Source organism: Lycium ferocissimum, chromosome 5, assembly GCF_029784015.1.
Source record: "Lycium ferocissimum isolate CSIRO_LF1 chromosome 5, AGI_CSIRO_Lferr_CH_V1, whole genome shotgun sequence".
In the NCBI taxonomy this organism is placed as follows: domain Eukaryota; kingdom Viridiplantae; phylum Streptophyta; class Magnoliopsida; order Solanales; family Solanaceae; genus Lycium; species Lycium ferocissimum.
The window spans coordinates 11,985,597-12,002,223 of NC_081346.1; the positions used below are offsets into that span (position 1 = coordinate 11,985,597).

At 34.2% G+C, this 16,627-nt stretch overlaps 1 protein-coding gene and 1 pseudogene across 1 annotated transcript; one reads left to right on the forward strand and one right to left on the reverse strand.

Annotated features, from left to right (window-relative positions):
* The first annotated feature begins 520 nt into the window (after window positions 1-520).
* Window positions 521-4,450, forward strand: LOC132056020 (protein SIEVE ELEMENT OCCLUSION B-like). Its single transcript, XM_059448060.1, has 7 exons — window positions 521-842; window positions 960-1,079; window positions 1,614-2,062; window positions 2,166-2,278; window positions 2,513-2,655; window positions 2,753-3,238; window positions 3,598-4,450. Exons 1-7 carry the CDS (start codon window positions 609-611, stop codon window positions 4,213-4,215), a joined length of 2,163 nt encoding a protein of 720 aa, XP_059304043.1. The 5' UTR covers window positions 521-608; the 3' UTR covers window positions 4,216-4,450.
* A 2,557-nt stretch (window positions 4,451-7,007) lies between these two features.
* LOC132056021 (protease Do-like 10, mitochondrial) lies at window positions 7,008-16,399 on the reverse strand (annotated as a pseudogene).
* Window positions 16,400-16,627: the final 228 nt, after the last annotated feature.

Consider the following 16,627-nt stretch of genomic DNA (forward strand, 5'->3'; position numbering starts at 1 on the left):
TTGAAAATTAGATCAGGTTCTAAAAGACTAATCTCAATAACGATATAATACAACTAGTGGACTAAATCAAAATTATAATCTCAGTAAAATAATAACATAATTAGTGAACTTTGTCAAATATATAGTAGCGGTCAAGGAGTCTAATTGTGATAAAAATCCATTTTAAGAAGACTCAGTTACGTTGCATCTATGAATAACAAACGGTTATGATAAGCTCTCTTTACGCTTAGAAGAAAATTAGTATACTATCATCGTATCTCGGCTAACAATCAAATCTAAGAGTTGTCGACTTGTAACAATCAATATCAAAAAATTATTCTATGCTTTAACCCTGTAAAGGGATATGTAAGGGACCACCATGCAACAAGGCTAATAATTACTTATCCAGTTAGGTAGTTGCTTTAGCATATTACACCTTCTTGCAAGCAAGGTACTTGATTCAATTTGTTTTCCACAACCCCTGGCCCCTCAATTTATTCCCATCTTTAATTCTCCTCACTATATATACCTTGCATGCATGGTTCACTAACATCATCATCGAACCAAAGGCAGTGTATAATTTAATTAGCCTATCATTTTCTTCTTCAATTAAAAACCCAAACTAGAAAATGACTAGTCGTGCTTTGGTGCCTGCAACAGCTCGTATGAGGCCTACTCATCAGCAGGCAATGGCTAGGCGCGAACGCCCAGTTTTCTCAATGTCGGATGATCATGCTATGTCAAAGAAAATTCTTGATACTCATAATCCTGATGGTCGCGACGTTGATGTTAAAATCATCCTCCATATTGTTGAGGAGATTTTTCAACATTCCTATCGTGCTGGCATTGATGGTGTCCTACATGTAATATTCTAAACACATTTCTTGTCAATAGAACAAAGTTTTGCTTGCTCTATTTGGTTTATAGATTCTACGTATGTAGCTGTACTAACTTTTGTGTGCAATGCAATATGTTTCCAGGGCACTCCTGACCATCATGAAGCCAATATTGAAGCATTGAAGTTAGAAGAAAAGGCATCACTTGCCTTTGAGGGCATCCTCGAAGGATTGGCTTATGTCATACACAGAGTCTCTTGCGAGGTTAATACAATCTACTGCTTAGTAATCTCTCAAGATTAATATGACATACTTTCTGTTTTTAGTTTGTTCCATAAAGATTGTCATGCTTCCTTATTTAGAAATAATTTAACTTTAAACTTTTTATTTAATCCTTAATGAGATGATTTATAGCCACATAAATGTCTATGGTTGGTTTAGAACAAGAAATTTCAGAAGTTTTTTGTTCTTTCTTAAACTCTGTGTCTAGTCAAACATCACTACATAAATTGGAATAAAAGGAGTAGTATTTTTTATTTTATTATCTCTAGGTTTAAACTATATGCACTGAAGTAAAACAATATTAACACAATCAGGTCACTTTTAAGTCAATACAAATAAATCTCTATGATAAGCATCAACTGATTACTTGATGAAAATTGTTTTAAACTTATATGCCTAGGTCAAATTAGGCTCTAGACTAAAAAGATAAGATATACTTTCTGTTTGGCATATATGACTTAAATCCTTTTTCTTGTACGGCTATAACACGTTCGCCTTTCAAAAATGTAATTACAGTTGACATGCAAGTGCTCTGGTGGAGGTGATAGCCATACAACAACAATGTCAATCTTAGCTATGCTCTCTGGCTACCAATGGGACGCAAAACTAGTGCTATCCTTAGCAGCATTTGCCATTACCTATGGTGAATTCTGGCTTGTAGCTCAGATGTTTGCTACTCATCCTTTGGCCAAATCTGTAGCTCTCTTGAAACAGCTACCAGACATCATGGAACACCATGGTAGCCTCAGGTCCCGATTTGACGCCATCAACGAACTCATCAAGGCCATTTTGGAAGTAACCAAATGCATCATCGAATTCAAGAAGCTTCCTTCTCAGTACATCTCTGAAGATCAACCACCTTTGTCTGTCGCGATTACTCACATTCCTACTGCTGTTTATTGGACCATTAAAAGTATTGTTGCTTGTGCTTCTCAACTCACTAGCTTTCTTGGAATGAGCTATGAGTAAGCCTATGTTTTAAACAAAATTAGTCTTTTTTTGTCTAATAATTTGGTCAGATTGGAAGTAGAATTGACAATACATGTAAACAATTAATTCATGTTGTAGGCTGATAGCAGCTACCACAGCAGACACATGGGAAATGTCAAGCTCAACACACAAGCTGAGAAACATAAGCGATCACCTCAGAGCTGAATTAGACCGTTGCTATCAGCATATTCGTAAGTAATTTTAACTTAAACGGAGAGGAAAAAAGGGATCTAGAAAGCATAAAGAATCATAAATATTGGAATTTGATCATAAAGAGCCATAAATCCTTTACCATGAACCAAGAAACCTTCATGAATCAACAAAATCATGATTTATAGTATTAGAATTTAGGCTAGTTATTGGATTTTCAGATTTGAGACATGGAATTTTCTAAAGGGCTTGTATTTATATCAATTTTCATGCAGAGGAAAAGATGCACGTTGAGTACTATCAGATGCTGGTGCACCTCTTCGAGACAACACAATTCGACAACATGAAGATTAACAGGGCCATGATTTACATCAAGGATGATTTGCTTCCACTTGAAATAGGAACCACTAACACGAGGGTACGTTCAAATACTATACTTCTTTTATCCTTAAAGAAAGACTATGATCTTCTCGATTTCCCTTTAAACTTATTTTTCCATTAAAAAATAATTTCAGGCGAGTATTGAAGTGCTGAGAAGAAAGACTGTTCTGCTTCTGCTGTCAGATCTTGACGCAACCCCTGAGGAGATATTAGTGTTGTCCCAATTTTACAGTGAATCGAGGTCAAGGCAAGAATTTCAATACGAAATAGTGTGGATTCCGATTGTGGATCGATCTAAGGGATGGAGTGACGAGCATGAACTTAAATTTAAGGAGCTACAAGCACTTATGCCGTGGTACACGTTGCATCATCCTTCCTTGTTAGAGCCAGCAATCGTCAAGTTCGTCAAAGAAAAATGGCATTTCTCCAAGAAAATGATGCTTGTAACATTGGATCCCCAACAGGGCAAAGTTGCCTGTCCAAATGCTATTCACATGGCTTGGATTTGGGGAAATTTGGCCTATCCCTTTACTATTTCCAAACAGGAAGCTCTGTGGAGTGTGGAATCTTGGAGACTTGAGCTCGTCGTCGATGGCATTGATCAGAATTTAATCGAATGGGTAAAATCTTATGCCAAGATCCCCTGCTTTTTGTTTTCTTCTTAGACTGATATGCAAGTACAAGTGGCGAAGCTAGAAATTTCGCTAAGGGTATTCAGGGTTTTGATATACTATATATTTATAAAAGGGCTTTTTTTTTCATTTTTGGCCCACCGGTCGCAATTAATTACGGGCGCTATCCAAAATATACAAAACCTATACATAACTTTGTATACTATATGTATATTGTATGTATATTTTTCATTTGTGACCTATATACTCAGTATATTCTAATGAAGGGTGTTCAACTGGTCACCCTTCACACTATGTGGCTACGCCACGGCCAAGAACTAATTCTTTACAATCTTGGTTTTAATCAGATGACGAGTAGTAAGTATATCTGTTTATATGGAGGAGAAGACATCGAATGGATCCGTAATTTCACAAAATCGGCACGAAGCGTGGCACAGAGAGCTGGGATCGACCTACAAATGATCTATGTAGGAAAAAGCAACAACAAGGAGAGAGTTAGAAGGATCAACGACGTGATAAACACGGAAAAACTGAGCTATTGCTTGATAGACTTAACATCAGTTTGGTACTTCTGGACAAGAATTGAGAGCATGTTCTACTCTAAAATGCAGCTGGGGAAAACCATCCAAGAGGATAAAATTATGCAAGAAGTGATGACAATGCTGAGCTTCGACGGAAATGATAAAGGGTGGGCCCTTATAAGCAGAGGATCGTTCGAGATGGCACGAGCCAAAAGCGAGATCATCACCCCGACATTGGATAATTACTCTGATTGGGAACAAGATGCTAGAGAAAAAGGATTTGTGCCTGCACTTGTTGATTATTTCATGAAATTGCACACTCCTCAGCATTGCAATCGCCTAATTCTTCCGGGACTTGATGGTGAGATTCCTGAAATGATAGTGTGTGCTGAATGCGGAAGGCCTATGGAGAGGTTCTTCATGTACCGTTGCTGCAATGACTGAGGGGTTGTTTCTGTGCAATCTATTGCTTGATATAATGTGCGGTTCTAGTTTATATGTTTTTGTTGTCCAAAATAATAGGTGGTCTTTGGTACCACTTTTTCCTTTTACTGTGCAAGTCATATGTTGTTATGTAATTGTCTGGCTATCGAAGGATGTCTTTGATCAGCTTCAGACTACTATTGAGTGTGAAATAATTTATAGGTAATGAAATCGAGGCACGTCTTTTTTTTAGTTATTTTGTGGTTTTTTTTTTTTTTTTTTTTTTTCCAACTTCAATTGAAGAGTCTTTTTCTGATATAGTCATACTCATACCTGCTGGGATTCTATTAGATAATCACACTAAAATAAAATGCTTCATTAATATGATGATAAAAGATTGGATATTCTTTGATACGTATACAGGGCCAAGGAGAAATCACCCTGATTTTTCTTGACATGAAGTGATCATGTAATTAGATGATTAGGATGTAGGACTCATATATTTGAGTTATGATTACCAATTGACTCGAGAAGTATACTTTAGACTTTCTTATCTTTGTAAACTTATAAAATGATATATTCACCCCTTCCAATTTCAGAAGTTAATTTGTCGTACATTCCCTAGATATCAACAGATGATTACCAATTGACTCGAGAAGTATACTTTAGACTTTCTTTATCTTTGTAAACTTATAAAATGATATATTCACCCCCTCCAATTTCAGAAGTTAATTTGTCGTACATTCCCTAGATATCAACAGTTGAAGAGATTATTTTCGTTCAGTAGAATGAAAAATCATAAAATGAAAAGATTTTTAAATATTGAACAATAACAACAATAACTATGTCTCTTTTACAAAATAAGAAATTAAAGATAAAGGACTGTGTCGCGTCAAAACTAAGGTGTAGATATAGATTCAAATAGCCTTGTTCCCGTTTTCCCAAGCCTACACAACATGGCATTTATGGCTTAAAATATAAACACAAAAAGATGCAACATTCGAATTGATACTGCAGGTAATTAGTAATTTTTCTAATTAAATCTGGAGTAAAGAGTCAAATTTTCCCCTAAATTATGCGAAATGGAACAAATTTGCCTCTGTTAATAATTGGGGTTAAATATGCCTTCGCAGTTACTAGTTGGGATCAAATTTACTCCCGAACTATGCTAAACGGAACAAATTTGCCAATCAATCAAAGGAGAGAGTTCTTTCTTTTGCCATATTTCCCTAATCTCTTTCCTTTTCCGTCCATCTTTACTAAAGAAGTGTAATTGTTAACATCCAGCGTTGATCTTGGTCAAGTCCGTGGCGTGTGTCGCGGGGCATGGCTGGAAAAGATGAAGAGGCCAAAAAAAAATATATATATATATAGAGAGAGAGAACGAAAGAGTTTCCCTTTTCAGCCAAATAAACATGAATGACAAAACCCATTCTCCAACTGTACAAGCTTCTTTCAAAGCATACGGCTTTATGGATTTAGATGATATCTATCCAGATATATATATATATATATATATATATATATATATATATATTGTAGGATGAAGCACCAAATGGTTGGATATATATAAAAAAACCTTTTTTGCTCCGCTTAACCTCATTCCCCTCTACGTGTATTTTAGTAATAGATTTTATAGAAACTGGACGATCCTATCTGATCAAATACCTCGCGACAAACTCCGATTCTTTGCCAATGATCCGCTAAGGTTGAACATACTTTAATCGATAAAGTAAATGTTTAATATAATTTTAAATTTTAATTCTTAAATCCTGAAGTAGAATATATAAAATGGTATACAGAATTTAATGTGCAACTACTTTCCGCAAAATAAAATACTTGTTTCTTTTATTTTCTTTTCCTTGTTTCCTTTAAGATTATATCAAATTATATACACAAATATTATAATGCTTTTAAACTTCTATTATCTTTAATCACTGATCCTCTTTCCATGTTAAGAAATCATGCTTACTATAAGAAGTTATTTGTGATTAGTTTCTAAAAGGATTACCTCACATGTGTTACATGATTGAAGATTGTCAGACCTTTATGGCTTTGTTTGACGCCTTATTTTTCCCAAAAGATTTATTTTTTCAATAAGTGCTTTTTTTTTAAAAAAAAATGAGGTGTTTGGCCAAGCTTTTGGGAGAAAATAAAAGCTTTTGGAGAGTAGCAGAAGCGATTTTTAAAAAATATAGCTTTTGCCCAAAAGCATTTTTTGAAAAGTACTTTTGAGAAAAATACATAGAAGCACTTTTTAAAAGTTTGGCCAAACACTAATTGCTGCTCAAAAGTACTTTTAAAATTAATTGGCCAAACACAAACTGCTTTTAGCCAAAAGTACTTTTAAAAAAAAATACTTTTTAAAATAAACTATTTTTAGAAACTTGGCCAAACAGGGTATTAGTTTTGATATTCGAGGATTCGTCAACACTTGGGGAACTCTCAAAGTATTTTAATCTCATGTTTACGATGAAACGTTAGTTGCCATTAGTTTCTAAAAGGATTACCTCACATGTGTTACATGAGTGAAGATTGTTAATCTTTATTTTTGACATACGAGGATTCGTCCACACTTGGGGAACACCAAAGTATTTAATCTCATTAATTCACATGGCTCTGGGTAGACATCTTTTCTTAAAAAGTTTCTAATTAAATTCTAACAGTGTCACCCACCCAATAAAAAACATAAAGCTATCGACCAGATTCAGCTTGGTTATGGTGCCATCAACATTTTCTTCTTTAGATATTCATATAGTGCTGCTTCCTTTAACATAAAAAAAGCATGCAATTCGAGTAAATTTCTACAAAAATATTGGTAACTTTAATTTAACACATCCAATTACTCGTCTCTTATATCATTCTGATCATACATTGACGTTTTTCTGAACAAAAAAAAATTGGAGCTGGTAATTCTTCTTGGATTTGTAATATTTATATGAAGATGCCAGGAAAATTATATATAAGCAACTTTTATCCACTTAAAAAGCTTGAATTGGTCGAGCACAAGTCTAAGTCATACATCTAATCTACGTAGAGGTTTGGACCAACATGATTTGTTAAGCAATCACCAAAAATTAGATTGAGCAAGCCACCTGAAGTTCAGCTGCATCTTGATCATCAGTAAGGTCGCTAGACATGCCATGAGGTATTCTATGGCATTTCAATATACGCGATGTGGCTATTCTTGCCAATTCATAATCCAAAACAATCACCCGCTCACCATGCAGATCACCATCCAAATCAAATCTCACATTCTTTTTGTTACCATCTACCACAAGCTGACGTAAATGTTTCAGATTCAAAACTTCTTCACCATTAACCTTCTTCACCTGTTCAAAAAGATCCAAAATGCACAAAAACAAAGAGGAAATGATTAAAAGGCGCCATTATGCTGTCCTTTTTTAAGAAGAGAACGAAGTAATAGAAGCAACGAGCACTTTACCTGTAACTCGGCAAGGCGCTCATAACCAGCATTAATATCATCCATCAAGACCTAGTTAATGCAAAAGGTCAAGTTAGCAGCATATAGTATGTCGATCTGTGAGTACAATCTTAAAGGAACAGAGAGCTGCGTCTCTATACAAGGTAAGGTTATTATGTTGCAAAGCAAAATTTAAGGAAAGCACCAAAAACAGAGTTCGTCTGTCTGTATAAGGCTAGGTTATTATGTATTTAGCATGTGAAATTATGGCGGAACTTCATGGCTTCTTTTTCTTTTCTATTTTTCTATTTTAATAAGAGATATATTACTTAGGTAATCCATTTGACAGAAGGATAAGAAACTCTAGATACCTGTGAAAGAATGATGAATTGTTCGCCAGGTTTCTTAGGTAGTTTACCGACGTGCTCGGTCACACAACCGACTCCAACGGGCTGAGGTATCATACCAGTCTTCTCCATAATACTCGTGAAGGAATGGCTGAGTTAATGGCATAAAGACAAGACCAGCAAAAATGAAATAACTCGGAAGCTTGTCAAATTGATGAGCTGGAACAAGTGGTTCCAACTGCATAATATTTAGTTGTTAGACACAATACTGTTGAGAAAAAAAAAAGATACAGTAGAGCGTCATACAAGCCTACAGAAACCTTTAGATTTACAATTATACAAGTTCAAAAATGTTCATTCACCTTTACCTATTTTTTCTATTTTTTGTAAGAGATCAGATTGTTTAAGTTTTTCAACTGACAAAAGGATACTGGATGTGTAAGTAATTCTAGACACTCTATTAACGAAGTAAGAATGATGAATTGCTGAACTTCCACATTATAGCTTGTGAAAATGAAGAATTTACTTCTACCAGAGCATTGTGTCATTAATTTATTAACCACAGTTCTCTTAATTATAGATGCAGTAATCAATATCTATTTGTTTGACTACATGTACCCAGGATATGATCAGAAGTTTGAAAAACCACTGGGAGATATCAATTTGAAAACAGCAATTAATATTGAAGGTTAAATAAAAGTGACTTACAGGATGAAGCGTGATCGTGAAGTCATGCACTTCACCATTCCTCAAGACCCTAAGTTCAGCAGTACCATTTGGTTTCTTCATAGATACGAGATGGTCAAATGTGATTCTCTCTCTGTTTCGGAAAGGAACTGCAGATCATAAGCAATATCAGAACTTGATGGAAAAAAGGTTGCTAATTTAGACAACCATGGAAGTCAAAATGCAGTAGGGAAAGCTTTTCTAACACAAAATAAGTTAACCCAGCCTTTACAATTCTTATATCCTGGACATCACTTATGCAGTTCTGGTATAATTACCAGCTATTCGCATGCAAGATAAAACTCAGAATGGAAAGAGCCTAGACTATAGGCTTTCCATCTTCCAAAGGGAGGTCACTTAGGTTACTCATAGTTGCAAGTTAAGAGAAGATGGTCGCTTTTTAGTTGATGCTACCCTGTCTAAAAGAGCTTCACTAGTGAGAACTACATCCATATTTCATCCAAATCCATCATTTTACTTTACCTCAAGAAACATTTAAAGAAAGAAAAAAGCATGTACCATAGAATGTAAGAAAAAGAAAGAACTCCCCAGTCTGGTAACTTACAATAACTGTGAAGAAGAAGAGAGCTCTGCAGTGTGGAGATTTGGACTAGTTTAACTATTGCACATAAGAATCGCAACAAAGAGAGGAGGAAGAGCAATCAGAGAAAGTGTACCTGTTCTATCATTTGCTATGGGTACACCATCAAATGAGAGGATTATATCGTCTTTCTTCAATACTCTAGAAGCATCAGAAAGTGGGTTGATTTGGCTAACAAGCACACCTGTCAATGACTGCATTTGGAAGTATTCTCGAATTTGTGCATTTTCAGTACATTGGCATGACAAGCCCAGAGAGCAAAACCCAACATATTCACCATGTTCTTCTACGCCAGCTATAAAATGCTTTATCACGGGAACAGAAATAATGTAGCTGCAAAATCCAACCAGAATAGAACTTGTAAAGTCAACCTAGAACTCTGTAAATTTCTTTACAAATTACAACTGTTTTTTTTCTCCAAAGTAGATTTTTTAATCAAGAGGGATCAGTTTAGGTTTGATTGGTTGCAGCACGAGAGCTTCTAAGTGTTCCCATAGCTAAATAAATGTGACTAAAACTATTAAATGTCATCAAGCGAATATCGCTATCACCTGCATGTCACAATTAAAAGATTTCAGGCATTCCCACATCTGTCATACTCTGTACCTTTGGGATAAAAAAAAATATATTATGAAGCCAGAGCCAAGGGGCTACAAGTCAAGCTTTGAATTTGACAATGCATGAACAAGGACACATATTTCAGAAAATAAAGGAACTTCCAGTATGAATTGCATTGTGTAGGAAGAATGATTATTTTCCCAATTAAAGAAATGAATCAGAAGATGAAGAATAGAATGATAGAGAAACTAATACAAATGGATGAGAAACTAAGAATAAAATGATAGAGAAACTAGGACAAATGGATGAGAAAACTAAGAATAGAATGACAGAGAAACTAGGACAAATGGATCAGAAAGATGAAAAACGAGGAGAGAACATTTGCAGGAGAATACATGTTAAGGAAGAACAACATGCACCCAGATTCAGGTAAAGGAAAGAAAAGTCAGAAGTCAGACCTTTGGGTTTATTTGCGGCTTCCTCTTTTCTTCCATAGGAAGGCAGCGAGGAGGGGAGGAGCCAAAGGTTGTCCCACTTTTTTCTTCGATAATGTATAAATGATGTATAACAAGCCATTTCCCATATCAAAAAAGTGTATAACGAGCCATTTGTTTGGAAATTGACATAAATAGCCATCATCCAAGAAAATAGCTGACAAATGTACAATATATACATATATTATGTGTATTGGCTAGTGGATGTAAATAGTTTTGGCTGACCGGCCAAATGTGTAACTTCAATGCAATTGCACATTATAAAAAAAAATTGCAACTACAATGAGAAAGGACAAAGCATGATTGCACATAGGAGCTGAGTGTAATTTTAACTAAAAAAAGAGTTAATTTGATAAGGAAAAAAAAAAAATATAAGAGTTACTTTGATTTGTGACAATGCGAACGGATATTAGCGCATATCCCCCATTAATATTTAACTGAATAACATATGATAGACCAAGCAATAAATGAGGCAGCGGAACTAGATCTTTATAGTAGTTATGGAGACACAAAGTGACAAAGAAAATTCTAATTTACCCAATATTCTCTGCACCCACAAGGTTTTGGAAAGCAACTCCAGCGACTTTGTCACCCATGATTACTGGTCCTCCACTATTTCCTGGATTTATAGCCGCATCAATTTGTATTGCCAATAACTTACTAGCACCATCTATATATTGCGTAAGTTCAACCCTTGAGACAACACCTTTTGTAACAGATATATTGTCTCCCCCTATAAAAAAGCGCAAATCCATATTTTATTTATTTGGGAACTCGTCGGATGCGGGTATTTATGGCATACAATTAAGTAAAGAAAGAAAAAGAAAACATAGTACTGTGAATGAAATAAAAATATAACTACACGTCAACTAAAGATTTAGAAGGTTATGTGCTCTTGAAGACGAGAATCTAGTATATGCAGGCTACAAAGAATCAGAGGATTGCACCTAGTTGACACCAAAGAAAGCAAAAATAGATCATGAAAGTTCTACTTCGTTCGCTGGTCATATGAGCCCTCGCAAAGCATTCAGAGTCAGAAACATTGGTGCACTGTTTAAAATGAGAACTTATTTGAAAAGAAAATGACTTTTCATATTGTTACTTAAGACTCTACTCCATAAGTAGTTTATATATTAATCCCTAGCCACTTCTCCAAATCATTACCTTTCCTCATTTACTCCTTTGACAATACGAGATCAAGGGGAGCCATTCCATTGCAGGTTATACAAGACAGAACACTACAAATTGTAACTTTCTGCCTACCATAGGCATGGATGCAACCTTTGTATGTAAAGTCATTTCTTGAGTATAGTAAACATCTCTTAAGTAGAAAGATTGTTATTCCCCACAGCGAAAGATGTCCTATGTTTTAGAGGAATTTGGAAAATGGAAAGAAATGGTTAATGAATTGGAACAAAACTAAGGTAAAGGGAGCCAATAAGAGAAGTCAAACTTCATAAAATAATGAGTAGTAAAGTGAAATATAATTAGTTTGGATTGAGGTGTAGCTGATGAATTGATATTATAGCTGATTAGTTGATATTATCAGGAAACATAAACAAATAGAGCTAGTCTATGAATTGCGATTCATCTGCCATTGTCTATTAAGACATAAAAAAGTAGATGCTAATTTCCTATTAACTCAACACATTATCAATAGCACAGTTTTTTGAAGAAGTATAACATCCCATTGCTAAACTAGACACTGTACACACAAACAATGGAAAAACAAAAGGAGGCTTCAGATTTCAAATCAAGTAAAGGATTTACATTTCATGTTGAACCAGTTACAAGAATAAAAAACTACCTTGAGGATAACCAACAACAGACACAGCTTCTTGGAGAAATGGTACATCACCAAGCTCCAAAGAGTTCATGCCCTCCCAAAATTCTTCACTTTCTACCACTAAAATAGCCAAGTCACATTCATGACCAACAGCCTGAACTGTTGCTCAATACTTGGTCGGAGAACCATGCTTTCGTACAAGTACAAATGTATGATCAGCCACAACATGAGCATTTGTCAAGATTCTCTTTCCGCGAATAACAAAACCTATAACATTAAGAATGCAAAATCCAAAAGTAAGTTTTTTAGTATGCCAGTACACGATGTGAGCTCTGTATTCTTTCTTTTTCTTTTAAAGTAAGTTACTATACATAGAGAGACGGAAGGGGAAATGGAGGAGGGGATTACAAGCAGAGGAAAATCTGGGATTTTAAGTTTATGGGTTCCCACTAAAATCAAATTGATATGCAGTCATAACTGGACAAAGAACGAGTACTGATATTCAATATTCCCTCTGGTTCCAAAAAAGTGTCCACTTAGCCATTTGCACACCCCTCAAGAAAATACAAACTCCTAGGTAAAAATAGGTAATTTGACTAAAATACCCCTACTTGAATAGATATTGGGATTTGGTCACTTAACACTTAATAAGGCAAATCTGAAAAAGTAAGGTTAATTCTTTATTGATTTGGTAAGTAGAAACTCTTTTTGAACCAAAAAATAAAGGCTATGTGGACATTCTTTCTAAACCGGAGGGAGTATATATTTAAAAAATAACGAACCACTTAAACACAATATATTGATATAAACATTACTATTACAAATTTACAATTGTATCCGATGACTTTGTCATGTCTCGAAAACAATCAATTTCGCACCAAGCCTTTCAACTAGTTAGAGGGATTTTTTTTTTTTTTAAATTATTAGTATTTGAATTCAACTCTCCTTTTGTCAAGACTGGAAAGAACAACTGAATTCAAAGGCTAAAAATAACACATTGCATAGAGGGATTCATCAAGAGATGCTTCATAAGTCATGACAATAGGAAAAAGTAAAATACATGGAAAAGGGCCAAATATATCCCTGTACTATGAGAAAAGGGTCAAATATACCACATCATATACTTTGAGTCTAAATATACCCCGCTGTTATATTATTGGTTCAAATATATCCTCCTTCGTTAAGGTTGTTGAAGTGAACATCCAATCCTACGTGTCAATAACACTTCATGCCACCTCAGTGCCCCAAACCCATTTTGCCCCTCCCCTCTATTTGTTCTTCCAACGCTAAAATTTCCTTCCCTCCATTATTATTGATAAATTTCAAAACATTTTTCAGACTGTTGTGGTACCAAACATGCCAATGCAAGTCCAAGAACTAAAAAGAAAATGCGAATTTTATGATATCATATTTATCGACTATGCCTCAATCAAACCACTTGGGTTTCAGCTATATCAATCCTTTCCCATTTCAGAGATGCTATGTTACTTTCCAAAATACCCAGAATCAAAGCACTAACTATACAACTTAAAAATTGAAAGAAAGATCAGAACTTGGGCTCAAGCACCCACAATAAGCAGAACCTCAGAAACAGTGGAGCTGAGGTGATTGGATGTGTCCACCTTGGACAAACCTTAATGGAAGAGAAGAAAAAAAGAACCTGGCAGTGGGCTAGAAGCAAAAGCGGACAGTAACTTGGAATTTGAAAGATCTCACTTTTTTTAAGTTTTAAAGTTGACTTGAAAAATTAGAATTAGGGTACAAGTTATATTTTGTTGCCTGCTCTCTTTTCTGTTGATTATGTTATATTAAGGCGCCCTTTGGACATGATAAATCTGAAATTTTATCTGGACATATAATATGTAGAGGAACTTTCGTAAATACAAGATATATAAGAGTTAATTATATAATCTACAACTAATTTAGATATTACAAATTGTGCAAGTTAAAGCTAAAAACCAGGAGATTATTGCTATGAATAAAAATCTAAAAATAAGGAGATTCATTATATTAGTGATACCATAATTAAATGCATATAAAAACACAATAAGTGTTGACCTAAAAAAGCTTCAACACAATCTACTAGCAAGCTAATTCATGAATTTTAACAACCCCCCCCCCCCCCCCGCTTAAAAAAAAAAGTCTAATTCATGAACAAGTAGTATATTATTGTAGTATCTGTTATATATATTATTCTATCTATAAATCGTATATTCTTACTATATATGTTATTGTAGAGTACAATTGGTTGGCACGTAAAGTAATATATTCATATTGTAATATTATATACTATATAATATACAAACTTAGATATAATAATTTCTATTTTTATATGCATAGATATTTTGTTATTATCTTTTCCGTTAAATTTACCAATTTGAATATACCATATATTTTTTTTTTTGGTATATTTTCATGTACTTTTGTTATACAATATATCATATATTTTCGTGTATTTTTCTAATATTAATAAAAATATATTCAAATAATTTCTTTTGGTCACAAAAAAATAATTGCATCAGTCATCAAGTGAAAAAAAAAAAGAATAAAGAGGATGAAACAAAAGAAAAAAATGTTTTTAAAACGGTAGATGGAATATAGGATTTGAAATTGGTTTGGAAAATTACATTATCTCTCATGCCCTTTTCATAGACTTTTTTTTTTGGAGGGGGGGGGGGGGGGGGGAGGGGATGATTTTGAAAGAAAAAAAAAAAGTAAAAAGTGAATATGCATTAATGGTAGTAACTCGTCAAATTAAGTATTATTGATATTCTAGGAATGTAAAAAGTTGTATTTTTGTAATTAAAAAGTTAAAATTTTGAATAAGTTGTATTTATGTAACTTTAAAGTAGTTGTAATCTTTTTAATTATCATTTGAAAACGTTGTATTTGTGTGACTTTCCCCAATATGTATTCTTAAGTTGTATTTTTCCTCATAAATATGAAAAGCCAATAATTTATAAAAACTATTAAAATTTTCCCAACTCTTATACAATTTTACAAAATGGGGAGCTATGATGATGGTGCTTTTTATTTCAAAAAAAAAAAAAAATTACAAAATGGGCCATCATATTTCATAACCAACGTATCGGATTATCCTGAGGCTCTACATTAATAAGTTACATATCCTTATCTTAAATTTATAAATAAATTTTAGCTATTACATACAATTACAAACTTTTAAATACACATAATTTTATAAAGATCCATTTTATAACTAGTTATTCTTTAATATAATCCTTCCCTATAGTACGAAAAATTTTCACGTCCAGCATGAGTCTTTTTACAATATATAAAATAATAGATTTTTTTGACAAAATATAAACTTATGGGTCATGTCTTATATTTAAAAAATAATAATTGAAATCATGATCTGGAATTTCAAATTCTACTTTTGGAGAATTTAAAATTTGAATCAATCCCACGTCGACCGGCAGAAACGTGTGACAGATGGTTCCTGTTTGCCCCGGGCATTGATCTTGTTACAGAGTTCATCTACAAATTATCATAGCGTTTAATAGTTTTTTCAATATTAAATTCCTGGGTTCTTGAAACCCAGCTCGTTGTTGTTTATGTAAAAAAGTGAATAAGATAGTTGAGGTGTGTTATGCTAATTAGTTAGTGGTAGTTTAAATAGAAAGCTCTCACATCTGATAGTTCAGGTAAGAAAATTAAAAAAAAAAATACTTAAGGTGTGTCTTTAACTATTATCTTTTAAATAAAAAAAATAAAAAGAGAGAATACCAGAGGCAGTAGTTTCACGCTGAGACTTGTTCTGCCAGGGAAGGAAGCAATTGGGACGGCTTGAAACAGTGAATATCTTAACTACAGAATCCATTGCTAGCTCTATCATTCTATCAGATAAGCTCCGGGCCACCGGTTCTAGTTCGGATAAAGCAACTGTACTTCCACTACAATGGTCGGGTCCAAGTCCAACACTATCATTTGTCATAGAAGTTGAGCTATTGTTGTTGCTCAAAGTGGAAAATAATGATGCAGAAGCTGAGGTATTCCCAGAAGTGAACGGGATGAATCTCTGGTGATGTCCAGAAAATATGATAGGGCACTGAAAGTGGAGCTGTTGTATGTTTAAGAGCTTTCTTGCTACACGGAACCATTTCGAAACATCGTAACACAGTGCATGCTTCCTGTATTGCTCTTCCTAGTCCGTCTATGCTCTCAATTGTGATGTGTGTGCTCTCCTTTTTGTGGAAGGGAAAAAGTTGTCCTAAATATCCTGTGAGCTCTCCTAACATGCTATGTGCTAAAAATATGCAGGCCGTGTTAAAAAAAAAAAAAAGGGTTCTGCCGCCTATGAGTGTGTGTATTGTGAGAGTGAAAGATTCTTGTTTCCTTTGTATGTTAAGCCACTTCTTAATGCAGGAGTAAATTTTTGACAAAGCACCTCAATTAAAACACCGAAAAATTCCAAGAGAACTTTTATTGGAGGACAAAGTACTTTCATTAAAATTGAATTCTATGAATTGTTTATGTGTT

What these genes read in the sequence shown, in the direction of transcription:
- LOC132056020 (XM_059448060.1), top strand. Translation starts at nt 609, where the DNA reads ATGACTAGTCGTGCTTTGGTGCCTGCAACAGCTCGTATGAGGCCTACT. An exon ending in TTTCTTGGAATGAGCTATGA is followed by an intron (nt 2,063 to 2,165) that starts GTAAGCCTATGT and finishes TTCATGTTGTAG; the next exon opens with GCTGATAGCAGCTACCACAG. An exon ending in TAGGAACCACTAACACGAGG is followed by an intron (nt 2,656 to 2,752) that starts GTACGTTCAAAT and finishes AAATAATTTCAG; the next exon opens with GCGAGTATTGAAGTGCTGAG.